Source organism: Barbus barbus (genome assembly GCF_936440315.1).
Source record: "Barbus barbus genome assembly, chromosome: 46".
NCBI lineage: Eukaryota > Metazoa > Chordata > Actinopteri > Cypriniformes > Cyprinidae > Barbus > Barbus barbus.
Genome location: NC_136724.1, coordinates 23818624 through 23836663, shown reverse-complemented (window position 1 = coordinate 23836663; position 18040 = coordinate 23818624). Strand labels below are relative to the sequence as shown.

The following is an 18040-nucleotide window of genomic DNA, read 5'->3' as shown; positions in this document are numbered from 1 at the left end:
TTCATCATGCATACAATAAATTCACATACTGTGCAGATTTCATACTGCCTCCATCGATATTCTCATAATGTACTATTTTTAATAGTAAGCAATATATATAGTGTATAGTCTGTACTGCATGCGATATACTGATACTACTGTTCTGCATACTATGCACTATACTATACTACAGTGCATAGTATGCAGTACAGTAAATCATTTGTATTTGATAATTGGCTCCCTCGTGTGGCTGTGCTGAAGTCTTTTGCCGATGCTGTCCGAAAGTTCCCGATTGTTTCCGAAACTCGCCGCCAGTCGTGCCAGTTTTTCCGCCCTGTCCGCGTCTCGGAGCCGGGGATCTGCTTCAGTCCATGGCCTTCATCTCTGGAGCAGCGGCATCCAAGGCTTTATTTATCATCATTTAACGCGTTTGTTTGGTGTTCCGCGCGGCGAATATAACGCTTCAGATCAGCCGCAGTGAAGCGACGAGCTTTTGTTTCTGCGGAGAGACGTTCACTGCGCTGGACTGAACGAGTCGAACCACTTCAGAACCACATCAGACTCGCGCAGACCACCATCATCTTCAGTGTGGATGTGCTGGAGTTCAGCTGATGCGGTCAGAGGCTCAGTAGCAGGTAAAGATCCAGATTCAGGTTTTAGAAATAAAGTCATTTTAATATCAGGGCTTATGAATGATTTTCAGAAGACCCGCTCATTTACATAATCATATTCGTGTTTATATTCTTTGGTTTCTTTAATGCATATGGTTTCCATAATTCTTTTCGTCTCTCTATAATTCCACTTACATAACACTCGCATTCCTCCATTTCTTCCATTCTATTCATTCCTTCATTTCACTCCTCTTTACTCTTTCATCACTTTTGACCTTTATTCTTTAATTTCTCTCTTTCATGTGATTCTTTCATCTGAAGTTGAAATCTCTTACTCTCCTATATATATACCAATTATGTCTCTAGCTATCTCTCTATTGTTATATACTGTATATCTATCTGTCTGTCTATCAATCCATCGTTATACTATCTATCTCTATCATTTGTTATATTTACCTGTAATATCTATCTGTCTATCTATCTGTTGTTATACTATCTATCTATCTATCTATCTATCTATCTATCTATCTATCTATCTATCTATCTATCTATCTATCTATCTATCTATCTATCTATCTATCTATCTATCTATCTATCTATCTATCATCTGACTCTATCTATCTATCTATCTATCTATCTATCTATCTATCTATCTATCTATCTATCTATCTATCTTGTTATATATCATATGTATGGCTCCCTGTCTATATAGACTGACCAAAATTATAAATGCAACACTTTTGTTTTTGCCCCCATTTTTCATGAGCTGAACTCAAAGATCTAAGACTTTTTCTCTGTACACAAAAGGCCTATTTCTCTCAAATATTGTTCACAAATCTGTCTAAATCTGTGTTAGTGAGCACTTCTCCTTTGCCCAGATAATCCATCCACCTCACAGGTGTGGCATATCAAGATGCTGATTAGACAGCATGATTATTGCACAGGTGTGCCTTAGGCTGACCACAATAAAAGGCCACTCTAAAATGTGCAGTTTTACTGTATTGGGGGGTCCGAAAACCAGTCAGTATCTGGTGTGACCACCATTTGCCTCACGCAGTGCAACACATCTCCTTCGCATAGAGTTGATTAGATTGTTGATTGTGGAATGTTGGTCCACTCCTCTTCAATGGCTGTGCAAAGTTGCTGGATATTAACAGGAACTGGAACACGCTGTCGTATACGCCGATCCAGAGCATCCCAAACATGCTCAATGGGTGACATGTCTGGTGAGTATGCTGGTCATGCAAGAACTGGGATGTTTTCAGCTTCCAGGAATTGTGTACAGATCCTTGCAACATGGGGCCGTGCATTATCATGCTGCAACATGAGGTGATGGTCGTGGATGAATGGCACAACAATGGGCCTCGGGATCTCGTCACAGTATCTCTGTGCATTCGAAATGCCATCAATAAAATGCACCTGTGTTCGTTGTCCATAACATATGCCTGCCCATACCATAACCGCACCGCCACCATGGGCCACTCAATCCACAACGCTGACATCAGCCAACCGCTCACCCACACGACGCCATACACGCTGTCTGCCATCTACCCTGTACAGTGAAAACCGGGATTCATCCGTGAAGAGAACACATCTCCAAAGTGCCAGACGCCATTGAATGTGAGCATTTGCCCACTGAAGTCGGTTACGACGACAAACTGTAGTCAGGTCGAGACCCCGATGAGGACGGCGAGCATGCAGATGAGCTTCCCTGAGATGGTTTCTGACAGTTTGTGCAGAAATTCTTTGGTTATGCAAACCGATTGTTGCAGCAGCTGTCCGGGTGGCTGGTCTCAGACGATCTTGGAGGTAAAGATGCTGGATGTGGAGATCCTGGTCTGGTGTGGTCATCAGCAAACGTGGAGATGGCTTATGGTAGAGATATGAACATTCAATTCACGGGCAACAGCTCTGGTGGACATTCCTGCAGACAGCATGCCAATTGTACGCTCCCTCAAAACGTGCGACATCTGTAGCATTGTGCTGTGTGATAAAACTGCACATTTTAGAGTGGCCTTTTATTGTGGCCAGCCTAAGGCACACCTGTGAGGTGGATGGATTATCTGGGCAAAGGAGAAGTGCTCACTAACACAGATTTAGACAGATTTGTGAACAATATTTAAGAGAAATAGGCCTTTTGTTTACATAGAAAAAGTCTTAGATCTTTGAGTTCAGCTCATGAAAAATGGGGGCAAAAACAAAAGTGTTGCGTTTATAATTTTGGTCAGTCTATCTATCTGTCTGTTCTTTATAACTATCATATCTATCTATCTATCGTTTGTTATACATCATATCTATGTCTGTCTATCTATTTATATCTGTTATATATAGCTATCATATCTATTGTTTGTTATACATCATATCTATATCTATCTGTTTTATATAGCTATCATATCTATCGTTTGTTATACATATCTATCTATCTATCTATCTATCTATCTATCTATCTATCTATCTATCTATCTATCTATCTATCTATCTGTTTTATATAGCTATCATATCTATCGTTTGTTATACATATCTATCTATCTATCTATCTATCTATCTATCTATCTATCTATCTATCTATCTATCTATCTATCTATCTATCTGTTTTATATAGCTATCATATCTATCGTTTGGTATATATCATATCTATGGCTTCCTGTCTGTCTATCGATCTGTCTATCTGTTATATATAGCTATCATATCTATCTATCGTTTGTTATGCATCATCATATCTATCTATCTGATTTGATGTACACTTGTATCCTGCAGGTTATTTCTGCTCGTCTGTCTCGAGGTGAGCAGAGGAAGAGAGAGAGGGAGAGACACAGACAGCCGTCTATCTTTCTCTCTCTCTCTCTTCACCTGTGTCTGCAGCAGCAGCGTCTCTGTAAGGCTCTGGTCTGTGTGGCGCAGCTTCTGTCCAAACCATGACGTCACCCCCATCCCCGCTGGCCTCCCCGTCCCCGTGTCCTCCTCCTCCTCCCTCGCTCCCGTCCTCCCCCACGCTCTCCTCTCCCGCCCCGTCCTCGCTCCCACTGCCGCCCTCGCTGCCGCCCACCGGAGAGGTCATGATTCTGGCTCTGGGCCGTAAGAAGCAGCGGCTCCTCATCGCTCTCTCCATTCTGCCCAACCTCTTCCTGGCATTCCTGCTGTCCTCTGACCCGCTCCTGACCCTGGCCCCGCCCTTCTGCTGTAGTCTTCCACGAGCCTCGCCCACTCCTCAGGTGACCGGCGCCTCCGTGAGGACCGAGAAAGGAGACGGAGATCTGGGCCAGTGCAAGCACATGTTCGTCAACGGCACGCAGTCGTGTGTGAAGGACTGTGAAGCTGGATATGACTACAACGTCACCGAAGGCCTGACCAATAATATCGTCACAGAGGTGGGCCGACACTTTTGAACTAATAAGTACACTATATTGCCTAAACTATTGGGACAATCCAAATAATATATTTATTATTATAATTTTAATTTCATTACAACTAATTTAGCCTAATTGAATTTGTTCTTAGAATTTTAACTTAATTTTATTGGTGTTTATTTAATTTTATTTAATTTTAGTCATTTGTTGTTTTTTTTTAATAATTTTTTTTTCCTGTTCTTAGCTTTTACTTTTATATTTTTTGTTTCCACTTGAGTAATTTTAGTAAATAAACATAAAATTAGAAAATATTGTCTTCACAACTTACTGAAATAAAATTGTTTGTTTATTTATATATATATATATATATATATAGTGGTGTCAAAATTAGCATGTTAATGCATGCAATTAATTTTTTCAGATTAACACGTACATTTTTTTTAACGCAATTAACGCAGGGGCGGGGCTAGGATTGGCCACCCCATTCACAACTGCTGCTTCTGTCACTTTTTTTTCTTGAAAAGGATTGCGTTTATTTAGATGTAGAACGTCTTTATGACCACATCAAACGTGCGCTCTAATCTCGCCTCCGCGCCAAACAAAAGAAAAAAGAGGAAATCAATAACTTTTATAGCTTCAAGGGGTTCATATATTTAATTTAGAGTTCAGTGTTTGGTAACTATTCATTTTCTGTATATTTCTGCTGAAGGGCACAGGTAGGTAAATACGTCATTTATTATAATGGGTTCATGTGAAGATTGTTTTAAGTTCACTTAAATTAGAAGTCAAGTCTAATAAATGTTAGAATTGATAGCTCTCAGTTATACTATAATGCTGAATGGCTGCAGTCAATGGTTAAATATTCAGGGGAAAAAACTATTTTATAGAGACATCAGTAGTATTGATATCAGTGATGCTGACCTTCAATCATAAAAAAGATGCCATTAAAGAAATATTAAAAATATACTGTCTTTATGTTGTTTGTACATTTGAAGATTGAATGTGACATTATTACAATATAAAAGTATATTTAAAAACTTTAATGTTAGGAGGGATTAATCGCGATTAATTTGAGAAAAATGTGAAAAAAATGTTTAAATCGATTGACAGCACTAATATATATATATATACATATATAAAATAAATAAATATATAAACATTTAGAATAAACGTTTAATGTTTTTTCCAATTAACAATTTTTTATATTTTTAATTTTAGTTGATAATATGGATTTGACTCCATATTTTGTGTGAACTAAATGAAACTAATACAGAAAAAAGTGGTTATTCAGGGACTGCTAGAGAAAAATGCAATAATCATACAATATTTGTCTTTTATTATATCATAAAAACTCCATGGACATGAATGAATTATTATGAATGTCACAGCATATTTCATTTGCTCCTGCTGTCATCGTATTTTAAGCAACATCAAGTAATTTGGCAAAAAATGATATAACGTAATTTTTTGCTGTTAATGCTTTTTGATGTTAAATGTGAGGTTTCAGTGCAATGCTGCAGAAATAGAAAGTGACTGTCAGAATGTCTTGTTGCTTATCATGGGGAGTCAGTCTCAGATTTGCTTGAAATAGATGCATGGCTTGTTGCATTATTGTGTTCGTGTGAGCGTGACGCGTTTCAGGTCATGTCTGTCAAGCTCTGTGTCCGGTCTGCATTCATCAGATTCCTCCTCTCACGACTAAACACGTCTGAAGTTCATCTGAACTCTAACTCTATAAATTCTAAGAAATGTTCAGCTAATGTGTTCTTGAGTATTAATTACATACATTTGTATTTGATGCAAAACTGGGACGGAGCTAAAGTTAGTTGGTGCTCTCATTTGTTGACGCTGTTGTGGTTAGTGTGGGCTGAAGACTAGTCATGTGTACAGTACAACTGGTTCGGTCACATTTCAGCTGACTAACTCTTTTGTGTTCCATGTGCTTGTGTCCTGATGCAGCTGTTCGGTCACATGACATCTGACTCATTCATATTGAATTTTAGAATGATGTGGTTATTTTTTTTTTTTTTTTTTTTTAATATACTATTATAGCAATTATAATTTTGAATTAACTTATATTTTTAGTTTTTAATTTTAGATTGTAGTTTTATATATATATATATATATTTCTGTATTTCTACATGTCTGTGTATATTTATATTATACCCCCGGTCTCAGAGACAAGGCTTAAGACTAGTCCTAGACTAAAATGTAATTCTGAGCTGTTTCAGCTGAAATAAACTTGCACTGACTGCTCTTAAAATATATCAGTGCCTTTGTTTTGTCTCAAAATGCACCCCGGTAATGTTTTTTTTTCTAAATATGTTTATAAAAATGACTTATGTCCTAATTGATCTATGGCCTAATTCTGTCTTAGTCTAAGCCCTGTCTGTGAAACCAGGCCTATGTGTTTGAACTTAAACTTATTTCATTTAGTTGCCAAAGCAAAGTTTTTAATGTAGTATTTATATTTTAGTTTATATATTTGTATATAAAAGTTTTGAATGAACTTTTATACATGCAATCATTTTTAATTTAATTCAAAAATAATTATTCCAAAATAAAAGTTGTTTACATAATATATGTTTGTGTACTGTGCATATTTATTATGTATATATAAATACACACACATGCATGCATATATTTAAGAAAAATGTTACGTTTATATATTAAATATATTTATATATGATATAAATTAATGTAAATATTTTCAAAATATATGCTGTATGTGTGTGTATTTATATATACATAATAAATATATACAATACACACACATATATTATGTAAACAAAAACTTTTATTTTGCATGCGATTAATCGCGATTTTGAATATATTTTTATTTCAGTTTAGTCATTTTAATATTTCAGCTTTCTTCATTTAGTTGCCAAGGCAACACTTAAGATTTAAGATTAATATTTATATTTTATTGCAGATTTATTTCAATAAACAAGAAAACATTTTAATGGTTTTAGTTAATGTCAGATATTGAAGCTCTGACATATAACTTCTGTAATCTTGAAGTGAAGCTGAAGTCTGTTTGGAAGAAAACACAAACTCGCGAGTCTTCAGAGTTCACAGCGTTCTTTCTTATGAACAGGAAGTCTTTTAAAATCACCAATTGTGTTTGCATGCCACTGCTACCAAACAACATCTGACTTCCTGTCTGTTGTGTCCTGGCTTCCTGTTGTCCCCAGTGGGATCTGGTGTGTTCGCGGTACTGGCTGGTTCCAGTGGAGGAGGTGTGCTTCATTCTGGGGACGCTGACAGGCTGTCTGGGTTTGGGCTACACGGCTGACCGGTGAGTGACCGTCTCTTGGGTTTGTTGTTTGTTCGGTCGTTCCAGTGTTTATTGGCTTGTTGTGTGTGTTCAGGCTGGGCAGGCAGAAGTCTCTGCTGGTGTCTCTGATGCTGGCGGTGGTGTTTGGGGTGCTGGTGTGTGTGTCGCCCTCACCGCCCGTCTTCATCACCATGCGCTTCTGTCTGGCCGCGGCGAGCGCCGGAGTCTTCCTCACGCTGTATGTCACACGTAAGTCAAACGCACACACACTCAAGTGATAAACATCAGAGCTTGTTTGTTGTTACGCTGCAAGAAATGATCTCACTCAGCATTGGTTTTGTTTACAGTATAAATATCGAAACATTATTAAATCAAGCTACATTGGTTTCACTTTATTTTGATGGTCACTTCAATGCATTCTGTTGACGCTGCACCTACATATCTGCTATTTCTTATTAGTGTTAGTAGAGTATTAGACTGGTAGGGCTAGGACAATTTGAGATGTGCTTGCAAAGTTACTTATGTTTTTGAGAGATCATCACATTAAAGAGTTAGCAGATATGAAGCAGACAGTCTACTAATACTCTAATGAGAGTTAGTTGACATGTAGATGCAGCATTACTTATTGTCAACAGAATGTTCAAAAGTGACCTTCAAAATAAAGTGTTAGCAATACTTGAGATGCAAAATCTTATTTTCTTATATAAAATCTTATATTTTAAAATATATATATATATATATATATATATGTGTGACCCTGGACCACAAAACCAGTCTTAAGTGTCAATTTTTGGAAACTGAGATTTATAGATCAGCTGAAAGCTGAATAAATAATCTTTCCACTGATGTATGAAAATCTGGAATCTGAGGGAGCAAAAAAATCTAAATATTGAGAAAATCTCCTTTAAAGTTGTTCAAAAGTTATTCCTAAAACCTTGTTGGAATTTGTTTTCTTCTTTTTCTGTCTGCTGACAGTATTTTCTGATTTGTGGAGTGATAACAAAAGAAATCCTAATTCCTCTCTGTAAAACCTTTAGCTCTAATATGTTCAAAGAAGAATTATGAAACTGACTTCGAAATTTATGCAAAATAGTGTATTTACTTTATATAATCCCTCATTTGCATATTTAAACAGAGTTTCAGAAAATTGTTTGCATTTCTTAATGTAATGTAATCATGCAATCAATAATGTAAGTATATCTATTAGTTAGTTTTTACCCTATACATCTAGGTGTCTTGCCTTAATTTTGATAACTTTTTTTCAAAATTTCTCATGTCATTTTGTTAAGTTAATGAACTGGAATACAGCCCCAAAATACTGAGGAAGATCATATATTGCAGTGTAGTTGATATTTTAAGCATCCACAGAATCCTTTGACCGTGTATCTAGAACCACAGAAGTACACACATCACTGTCCTCAAGCATCAGTGACCTCTGAAGCTGTTTGGCTGCAGGTCTGGAACTGTGTGACCCGTCGCTGCGGCTGCTGGTGACGATGATGTCCGGTCTGACCGTGTTTGCGGGCGAGCTCCTGCTGCTGGCCGTGGCCCTCGGCTGCGGCTCCTGGAGGGGCCTGTTGGGAACCGGAGCAGCTCCTCTGTCCTTGTTCCTGTGCTACGGGTAAGTCCGTAATGAATGACATCTATTGATCCTGTGGTTTTGGTTTGTGTACTTGATGTCACTTGATATTAGTGGTGAACCTGTTAGAAAGTTTGAGGCAGATGGTCAAGTCACCTTAGTTTCTAGAGCACTTTATACCATGCAGATTGTGTCAAAGCATAAAAAATTACACTGACCCTTTTAAACCAATATTTAATTGTATATCAGGGTTATTAGATTAGATTAGATTAGATTAGATTCAACTTTATTGTCATTTATGCAGAGTACAAGTACAGAGCTAATGAAATGCAGTTAGCATCTAACTTTGTATAGATGCTAACTGCATCTAGTTAACTAAAACTAAAATTAAAACCAATAAAAATTATTACTGTAAAAAAATAAAATAAACGTCAACTGAAAAATAAATAAATACAAATATGGCTGCCAAGGCACAATTTCTCATTTGAAAATAACTAAAACCAAAATAAAATTTAATAAAAACAAATAAAAAAATATATTAGTATAATAGAAAATATTATAATAAAAATTCAATTACATTAAAATATAAATACAATTTAAATAAAAAATACTAATACTATAATATGCTAAAATAATAAATACTACAATAATAATATATCAGCATAAAATATATCAAATGTAATATATATATACATGATAATATTTTAAATTTTTTCCCCCTCAAATAATCAAAAACAGTGTTTTCCAAAATTGGTCCTAAAAAGTGTGAAAATGTATATTTCTACATTTATGCATTTGGCTGATGTTTTTATGCAAAGCGACTTAAACGGCATTCAGGGTTTTTAATCAACATATGCTTTGTCATGCTCTACTGTTCAAGGTACATGAAAACCAATCACAAAACAATATTCAGATCATCACAGAAATCCAAACCAAAAGTTTGCAAGTGATAAACACTTGATGTTAGAGAGTTATAATGTAAGAACGTAAGAAAGTACTGACCTGGTAATGGAAGTGACCTTTCTGCGACCCGAAACCAGTTCCATGAGCTGCTTTCTGAAAAACACATTTGCAGGTGATTCATTTGATGCATAATGTTACGTAAACACGGTTTCCTGTAGGCCAGGCCTTCAGTGCAGTGGATAATATCTCTTGTGTTATTAAACACTGTAGCAGCTGGGAACAGGAGGCTTTTCAACACTTCATCAGCCTAAATGCAAAGCGACTGCTCCTTCAGCATCATTCAGAAATATTGATCTGAAATCCCTGTGAAGCTTCAGAGCTTTGAGTGCAGCCAGCGCACATTAGCGCTCGTTAGTAATGATGAATCATCTTCGTTTCTGTGACTACCAGACGGTGTCGCTTCTCCCAGTTGTGCTCTTTGTTGAGCAGATTATCCTATTAATGCATGAAGCTGCTCTTTTAGCTGGCATTTAACGATGCGTTTGTTTGTCTTCAGGATCCCGGGAGTGTTTCCCGAATCGCCGCGCTGGCTTCTGCTCTCCGAGAGAACAGGAGACATGAATTCCTTCAGTGAACGGAGCGAGCGGCAGAGAGATGATGACAGCTTCTCGGGTCAGTTTAAAAATATCTTGCTCTTGTTGACGCTGGAAAATGTTTCCAGATTCGTTCTGGAAGGCAAACACAGGTTCTGCTTGAGGTTTTCTTCTAATATTAGTTCAGTTCTCAAGGAACAAACTGTGCATTCTTGTCTGATGTAGAGTTGGACACGGAGGTGTCCTCGTCTCCTGGACGTCCTCATCTGTCTTTCCCAGAACTGCTGCACAGCAGAAACATCTGGAAAAACCTGTGTGTGTTGGGATTCACTTCGTAAGTCAAGTTTTAGATGTTAGAGTCGGTACCCAAGTGTTGGATGTTGCTCTTGCAAAATAACATCAAAATAGCAAAAATTATTAATTGAATGTCATATTTGACAATGGAGAAATATGGAGGATCCAACCGGCAGAAATTAATAAAAATTATACATGTAATAAGAAAATAAAGGAATTAATGACTTACTAAAACTAAAATATTTTTTTTTAAATATAATTTTGTCCTAAATTAATTTTAATTTTTCCCCCTTCACTGATTGTTTTCTTTAAAAATTTTTATATACTTATTTTTAATTGTATATTTATTTATACATTCATTTATTAATGTATGCATATATTTATTTATTACCACAAGCATGTATTACTTTATTTAAATATTGCCAGATTTATTTATTTCAACATTTTACATTTATTTTTGCATTTATTCTAGTGCTGTCAAATGATTAATCGTTTATATATACAGTGTGTGTGTGTATATATATATATAAATACACATGCATGCATATATTTTCAAAACATATGCTCTATATGTGTCTTTATATATACATAACAAATATACACAGTACAGACATTATATAAACAAAAAGGTTTATTTTGGATGCGATTAATCATTTAACAGCACTAATTTATTCCTACATTTCGGTCTTGTTTGATTATTAGGTGGCTGGTCTTGCATAGCATTGGTTTATGGTATGGTGAAGTGTATTCTCGGTGACTCTTGTCTTGTGTTCAGGTTCATCTCTCATGGCATCAGTCACTGCTACAGCTCCTTCAGAGGTGACGTCAGAGGATTCACCCCCAGCTTCTATTGGACGTACCTGCTGTCTGTCTGTGCAGGGGGCGGGGCCTGGCTGTTGCTCTGGGCAACGGTGGACAGGTGTGGTCGTCGTGGAATTCTTCTTCTAGCCATGACCTTGACCGGACTGGCCTCCCTAATCCTGCTCGGACTCATGGACTGTAAGTGTTTTTTGCTCAGGATTTTTTTGGTGATATTTTACCCTAAAATCAAAACAAAGAAGCAAAGTGTTTTTTAAGCATTTTTTATACATTTAAATGTTTATTTTTAGTTATTTTAAATGTTCTTTCATAATAAAGAAAATATTTTTGAGACTTCTAAGATTGCAGTGAGATCACTTTTCACCTCAAATTCTCATTACTGCAAAGAATAAAATAAACATAAATCCCATTCATCACAGTTCTACATTTATAAAAAATAATCCAGGACACAATGATTAAAAAACAAACAAACAAACAAACAATAATAATAAACTGCATACATTTAAAACAAATACTACTACCCAATTCTATTTTTTTTTCTTAGATGTTGTAAACGCATTTAATTGTTGAAAATAATTTCACAGTGCAAACAAAGTCTAAAAATAGACTCTTTTATGCACTAAAATATATATATATATTGTGTGTGTGTATTTAACCCTGGATCACAAAACCAGTCATAAGGGTCAATTTTTCAAAATTAAGATTTATACATCATCTGAAATCTGAATAATTAAGTAATAAATAAGCTTTCCATTGATGTATGGTTTGTTATGATAGGACAATATTTGGCTGAGATACAACTATTTGAAAATCTGGAATCTGAGGGAGCAAAAAAATCTAAATATTGAGAAAATCTCCTTTAAAGTTGTTCAAATGAAGTTCTTATCAATGCATATTACTAATCAAACACTAAGTTTGAATATATTTACAGTACAGTTTTAATATATTTATGGTAATATATTTTGTGTGTATCAAATACACACAAAATTATCTACAAAATAGATAATTTTGACCTAAACAATGTATTTTTGGCTATTGCTACAAATATACCCCAGCGACTTAAGACTGTTTTTTTGACACACACACACTTATTTTTGCTTTATATTTTATAAGTGGAATATGATCTGGACATATACTTGGCAGGTTTTCTTTTAGCAGACGCTTAAAATGTGGAATAAAGTAAAGAGTCATATCATATAGCATAGCATTAGGATGCAATAACATGAGAAGTGCTTGCAATACAAGTTTCAAACATTGTCCAGGTAATTCTTTCAGGCATTTGGCTTTCTAAAGTCTAATACTTAGATGAATGTGTCCCTGCAGATCTGAGCGAGTCAGCCATGACTGTGTTCTCTATAATGGGCCTGTTCTCGTCCCAAGCGGCCGCCTCCCTCTCCATTCTGTTCACCGCTGAAGTCATGCCCACCGTCATCAGGTAAACACACGCTCCCACGGGGCTGGTTACTAGCGCACCGTCAGAACCTCACGGTTATTTTAGCTCCTGAAGCAGCAGAATGCATGTAATGTATGGACAATGAGAGAGTCAAGAAAGCAGCATGATCCCTGCTGGACTCCAGAGAGCCGGTTAGGGATGTAATTTATGCATCTCTTCTGTGTTGTGCTGGCTTTCCGCCAAGAGTATTTCTCCTGGGATGAAACGGAGGGAAGAGTTTGCACCAGTTGTTCACTTATTAAGAGTTTTACTGTAGCCGACAGAGCATGACGCTAAAAAACAGCAAGGTCATGGGTTTGATTCCTAGAGAATGTATGAAGTAATAAACTGTAAATCCTGAAAGCACTGGATAAAAGCGTTTACCAGATGCATAAATATAATGCCTGTAATGTTGTGTTGTAAATCTTATAATATTTAATTGGTAACACTTTAGGGACCAATTCTCACTATTATGTAGTTGCTTATTAGCATGCATATTGGCTGTTTGTAAGTACTTATAAAGCACATATTAATGTCTTATTCTTTAATATTTTAGATCCTTAATCCTACTCCATACCCAAATTTAACAACTATTATTAATAAGCAGCAAATTAGGAGTTTATTTAGGCAGACGTTGTAGAGAATAGTTAGTTAATAGTGAGAATTGGTCCCCAAACTATAGTTTGATCGTGTAATTATAATGCTTAATTGTAATGTTGGGAGATGCCACTAATGCTGCCTTTACTTGTTATTGGAAATGTCCTACTTCTGAAGTTGTAATTATGAGTTTGTCATGTTGAAGTGCTTTGTTGTTGGAACAAAATAGTAATCATGGAGGAAACCAGGTGCATTTTTGCCTGTTTCTTGGAGAAATCTTATTAAAGCCAAAATGCACTGAAGATGGATTTAAAAAAATGTAGCATCCCATCTGTTGACAACCATATAAATATTGGAATTTCGGTCAAATAAATGTTGTTTTCACAGTGTAAAATAACTACATTATTTGGTAACACTTTACTTAAAGCCTTTATGTATAATCCATTATAAAAGTAGTTTTAATGCATTAATTATGCCTTGTAACGCTCATTATAACACTTGTCAATTTATTGTTACACTATGCATTTTAAATTTGGTTATAATTATTTATGACAAGATATAATGTATTACAATGCACATTATGAATACTTATAATGCATTATAATTTAATACTTTAATAACCCTTTATAATGCATTATACATAATGGTCTTAAGTAAAGTGTTGCTCAATATTCTTCAAATGGTTATTTATGAACATACATATACTGTAAGGGAACAAGAAAGCAATGAAGATGTGGGAAAAAATTAATAAAACTTAAAGTGCCTCTATTACGGATTTTTGAAGATGAGCTTTAACACAGCTCTAAGTGAATGAAAACATCCTGCAAAGTTTTAAATCTGAAAGTGCACCGTGTATAAAGTTATTGTCTCTCAAAAAAAAAAGAGTCGACTCTGAATCATTGAAATGAGTCGCTTTTAAAATGCATCCCAAGCTGTTTCATGTTGACATCAACATGAAACATTAGCATATTGCCCACCCATTTTTTGCGTGCGCAGACCTGGGAAAACATGATTTTCGCATTGGTCTGAATGAAAATGCTAATTCATTCTTTACCACTAGGATCGTTAAAAGCTCACAAACACTGCTTTAAATGAAACCAACCAATCACAGCAGATTAGCGTCATGCAAAGGAGGGGTTTGGAAAAATGACTAGTTGAACGAATCGTTTGGGAGTCATTGGGCAAATAAGGTCAAAATAAATGCATATTATAAGAAAACATGATATTGCATGCATGTCAACCTGTTGTTGGGGACTCCCAAAACCAAAAGTTTATGGCTTGCCAAACTCTGAAACTCAGGTACCAAGATTGAGTTTTCCCAACTTGAGAGGCCATTAATGTCCAATTTCCAACTGGGAAAATAATATTTACGATAACTCAAATATCACTCGAAGGCAACTTAAAAAGTTCCATCTTGCTTCCACTTTTCTTCAACCAGTAGTTGGGTATTATTTCCATTGAGACAGTAGATTCCATAGAAACACACCATGAAAGTGGTGGTTTTAATGTTCCATTCTTGTGTCCACAGAGGAAGTGGTGTGGGAGCGGTCATGGCTTTGGGTTGCGTGGGCCGCCTCAGTTCTCCTCTCATGAATCTGCGTAATCATTACGGCTACTTTCTGCATCATGTGGTCTACTCGTCTCTGGCCCTGCTGGCGGTTCTCTCCATCCTGCTTCTCCCGGAGAGCAAACGCAAACCCCTTCCACAGACGCTTGCGGATGGAGAACAGTACCGCCGTCCTCCACTGGTCCGAAGACGAAGGGATAACGTTCCTCTTCTGGCTACACCCAACCCAGAGACCTAGCCTTCACTCTTCAACTGCAAATACTGAGGGACTGACCTCGGAGTCCTGTCCTAATAATCCTGTATTTGTAGTCATTCCCAACACGTGTCGGTGGAGTCGTGGCACATGGACTCCGTCATGAAGTGTGAGGGGTGAAGGGTACCGAAGCGTGTCCAGAGAGTACACAAGTCAGTGCACAGTGGCATAAACAAGGGCATACACTTTTAATTAAACATTGTCTGACCCATGTAGCATTCGGTGACTTATTAGTAATATATTAGACCAATATGAGATAAGGGCTCAAAATGACAGAGGTCATTTTGATATATATATTCATCCCTTAATAAAACAGGCTTAAGTTCTCACTCCAGATGGAAGAAGGATGGAATTGGTTCTCTTACTATTTTAATTCATTGCTGCTAAGAATGGCATGCCAAGAGGATCGCTGCAGGACTGATCGACGCATCGGGCGAGAAGCGTAGAGGATTATTTATGTGCATTCTGATTGGACTGAGGCATGATACTAGAAACACTTATTATTGTATGTTACACATCACTCCTTGTTAAAGGAATATAATAGGAATGCAACTTAAGTTGTATGTGCAGAAGCTGGGACGTGTTGTCAGTTACTCCAGATTTTATGTTGAGCCGTCTCTATTAAACAACCAGGTGTAGAAACAACATAACAGAATTTGTGCTATAAAAACAATACATCCTTCATATCTCTGCTTTTAAACCCTCTAGTGCATCATCCATTGTAAGTGCTTTACTGTGCACACTTACCCTGTTTTGTACAAACTGAGACAATTTTGTGATATAATTTGACAGCTTAAGTTGCAATAAACCTGTAATATTCCTTTAATGAGGCTTATTGAAATCGCACTGCTCATAGCGTCCCTTATTTCTCTGTAACTTACCTTGAAGATCGAGGCTGAAGAGTACGAGGGAAGGAACGCACAGGTTCATTTGAATGTTGACAGTCAGGATTTATTTTGTGTCTGATGTCTTTCTCTCCATTTTGTCTGATTACTGAAATAAGGAACATTGGAAACACGAGTTATGTAGCTTTCTCTTGTAAACGCCTCTGTGTTAGATTCTTTAAAATGCACTTAATAGTTCTGAATTGTTAGTAATAATTTTAATTATTATTATTACTACTGCTACTTGAATAATAAAGGATAATAGTAATAAATCTGATGATTGCACAACACTTACTAAATAATGCTGTAATTATTAATAAATCTTTAACCAAGTTTAATTACAATAAAATCTGGTAAAATCACAGTGATTAGAAGTGAATATGTTCTTTGGAAGTCTAAAGCTGAATGCATTTAGACATTGGTGTTGAATGCTCTGTTGTACCTCTGGTCCATCAGTATTTTGCTGGTTTGTGTATTTCTGGCTCTTCAGTTTTTGTAGGTGAGCTCATGAGACGAGGCCAGTGATTCACCGTAAAAACTCTCTGGACAGCAGCTCCTGATTCTATAATGGTCAAAAGATCAGTCTATGTTTGTCCTGCAGAGCTTCACTATAGCGCTCCCAAATGTTTATACAAGTAACAATCAGAAGCATATCAAATTTTGACAAAAAAACAACTTTTTCCCCCATATACAACAAAAAATCTTTAGAGCTATACACTGGGTACCCATGGTCATTTCAAACCTGCAAATATATTAACAAAATCCTTGTTAGCTGGATTCTTGGCAATGTGATGAATTGCTAGTGATTTTCTTGTTATGAGCAGAAATTGCTCCGTGATTTCTCTAAAACGTTGGAAAAAGTCCTAAATCATTGGTTGAAATGTATGGGAACCCTAAATACGAATGTATTTCAGTATAACATTTGACAATATCAAATATGTGACCATGGACCACAGTCATAAGCGTCAATTTTTCAAAATTGAGATTTATACATCATGCTGAATAAATAATCTTTCCATTGATGTATGGTTTGTTAGGATGGGACAATATTTGGCTGAGATACAACTATTTGAAAATACGGAATCTAAGGGTGCAAAAAAATCTAAATATTAAGAAAATCATCTTTAAAGTTGTCCAAATGAAGTACTTAGCAATGCATATTACTAATTTTACAAAATATCTTCATGTAACATGATCTTTACTTAATATCCTAATGATTTTTGGCATAAATGAAAAATCAATAATTTTGACCCATACAATGTATTTTTGGCTATTGCTACAAATATACCCCAGCGACTTAAGACTGGTTTTGTGCTCCAGGGTCACATATAGTCTCTTAGAGACAGCAGAGACCAATTTAGCATCGTAGCTTTATTGAATTACCATTATGACGTCCTCTCTCGTTCTGTAAATCCTGTAGATCAATCGACTAATCGTCCTCATGAGATTCTTGCCTGGAGAAGTCTCTGAGGGTTTGGTTGTAGATGTGATGAATGCATGCACAATGAAAACGATCTCACTTGTTGAACACTTGCACCTTGTTAACGTCTGACATTTGCTGCCTAGTTGTCTTGACTTGGCAGAACATCTTATTATAGTCCCTCTTCGTCATCACACTAGTAGAAACCATACTTGTCTGAGGGCAAACACTGACTTACAATAATAGTCTTTATACAAACACTTCTTCCCTAATTAGCGATTTCAAATGTCAAAATCAGTAAAATGACAATAGTAAAAGGTCAACGAGAGAATTAGATCAGAATAAGAATTCCAACTGTGTTTTATTAGTTTAACCTCAAAGATAATTTACACCATGACAGGGGCACACATGCAGCAGGATTGGGTAGGTAACCAAATGTTTGACCGGACAGAAAGACGATACCTCATATGTCTCGCTTGTCTTGT

The 18040-nt window shown here is 36.3% G+C and overlaps 1 protein-coding gene across 1 annotated transcript; it reads left to right on the top strand.

Moving 5' to 3' along the window:
* The first annotated feature begins 292 nt into the window (after positions 1–292).
* Positions 293–16498, top strand: LOC306864792 (solute carrier family 22 member 17-like). Its single transcript, XM_079409024.1, has 10 exons — positions 293–614; positions 3348–3958; positions 7132–7235; positions 7309–7463; positions 8670–8835; positions 10253–10368; positions 10515–10623; positions 11359–11582; positions 12726–12837; positions 14960–16498. Exons 2-10 carry the CDS (start codon positions 3506–3508, stop codon positions 15234–15236), a joined length of 1716 nt encoding a protein of 571 aa, XP_079265150.1. The 5' UTR covers positions 293–614; positions 3348–3505; the 3' UTR covers positions 15237–16498.
* Positions 16499–18040: the final 1542 nt, after the last annotated feature.

Excerpts from the sequence above, each read along its gene's own strand:
- LOC306864792 (XM_079409024.1), top strand. The coding sequence starts at position 3,506 with ATGACGTCACCCCCATCCCCGCTGGCCTCCCCGTCCCCGTGTCCTCCT. Across the intron at positions 3,959-7,131 it reads CCAATAATATCGTCACAGAG|TGGGATCTGGTGTGTTCGCG; the intron begins GTGGGCCGACAC and ends TGTTGTCCCCAG. Across the intron at positions 11,583-12,725 it reads CCTGCTCGGACTCATGGACT|ATCTGAGCGAGTCAGCCATG; the intron begins GTAAGTGTTTTT and ends GTGTCCCTGCAG.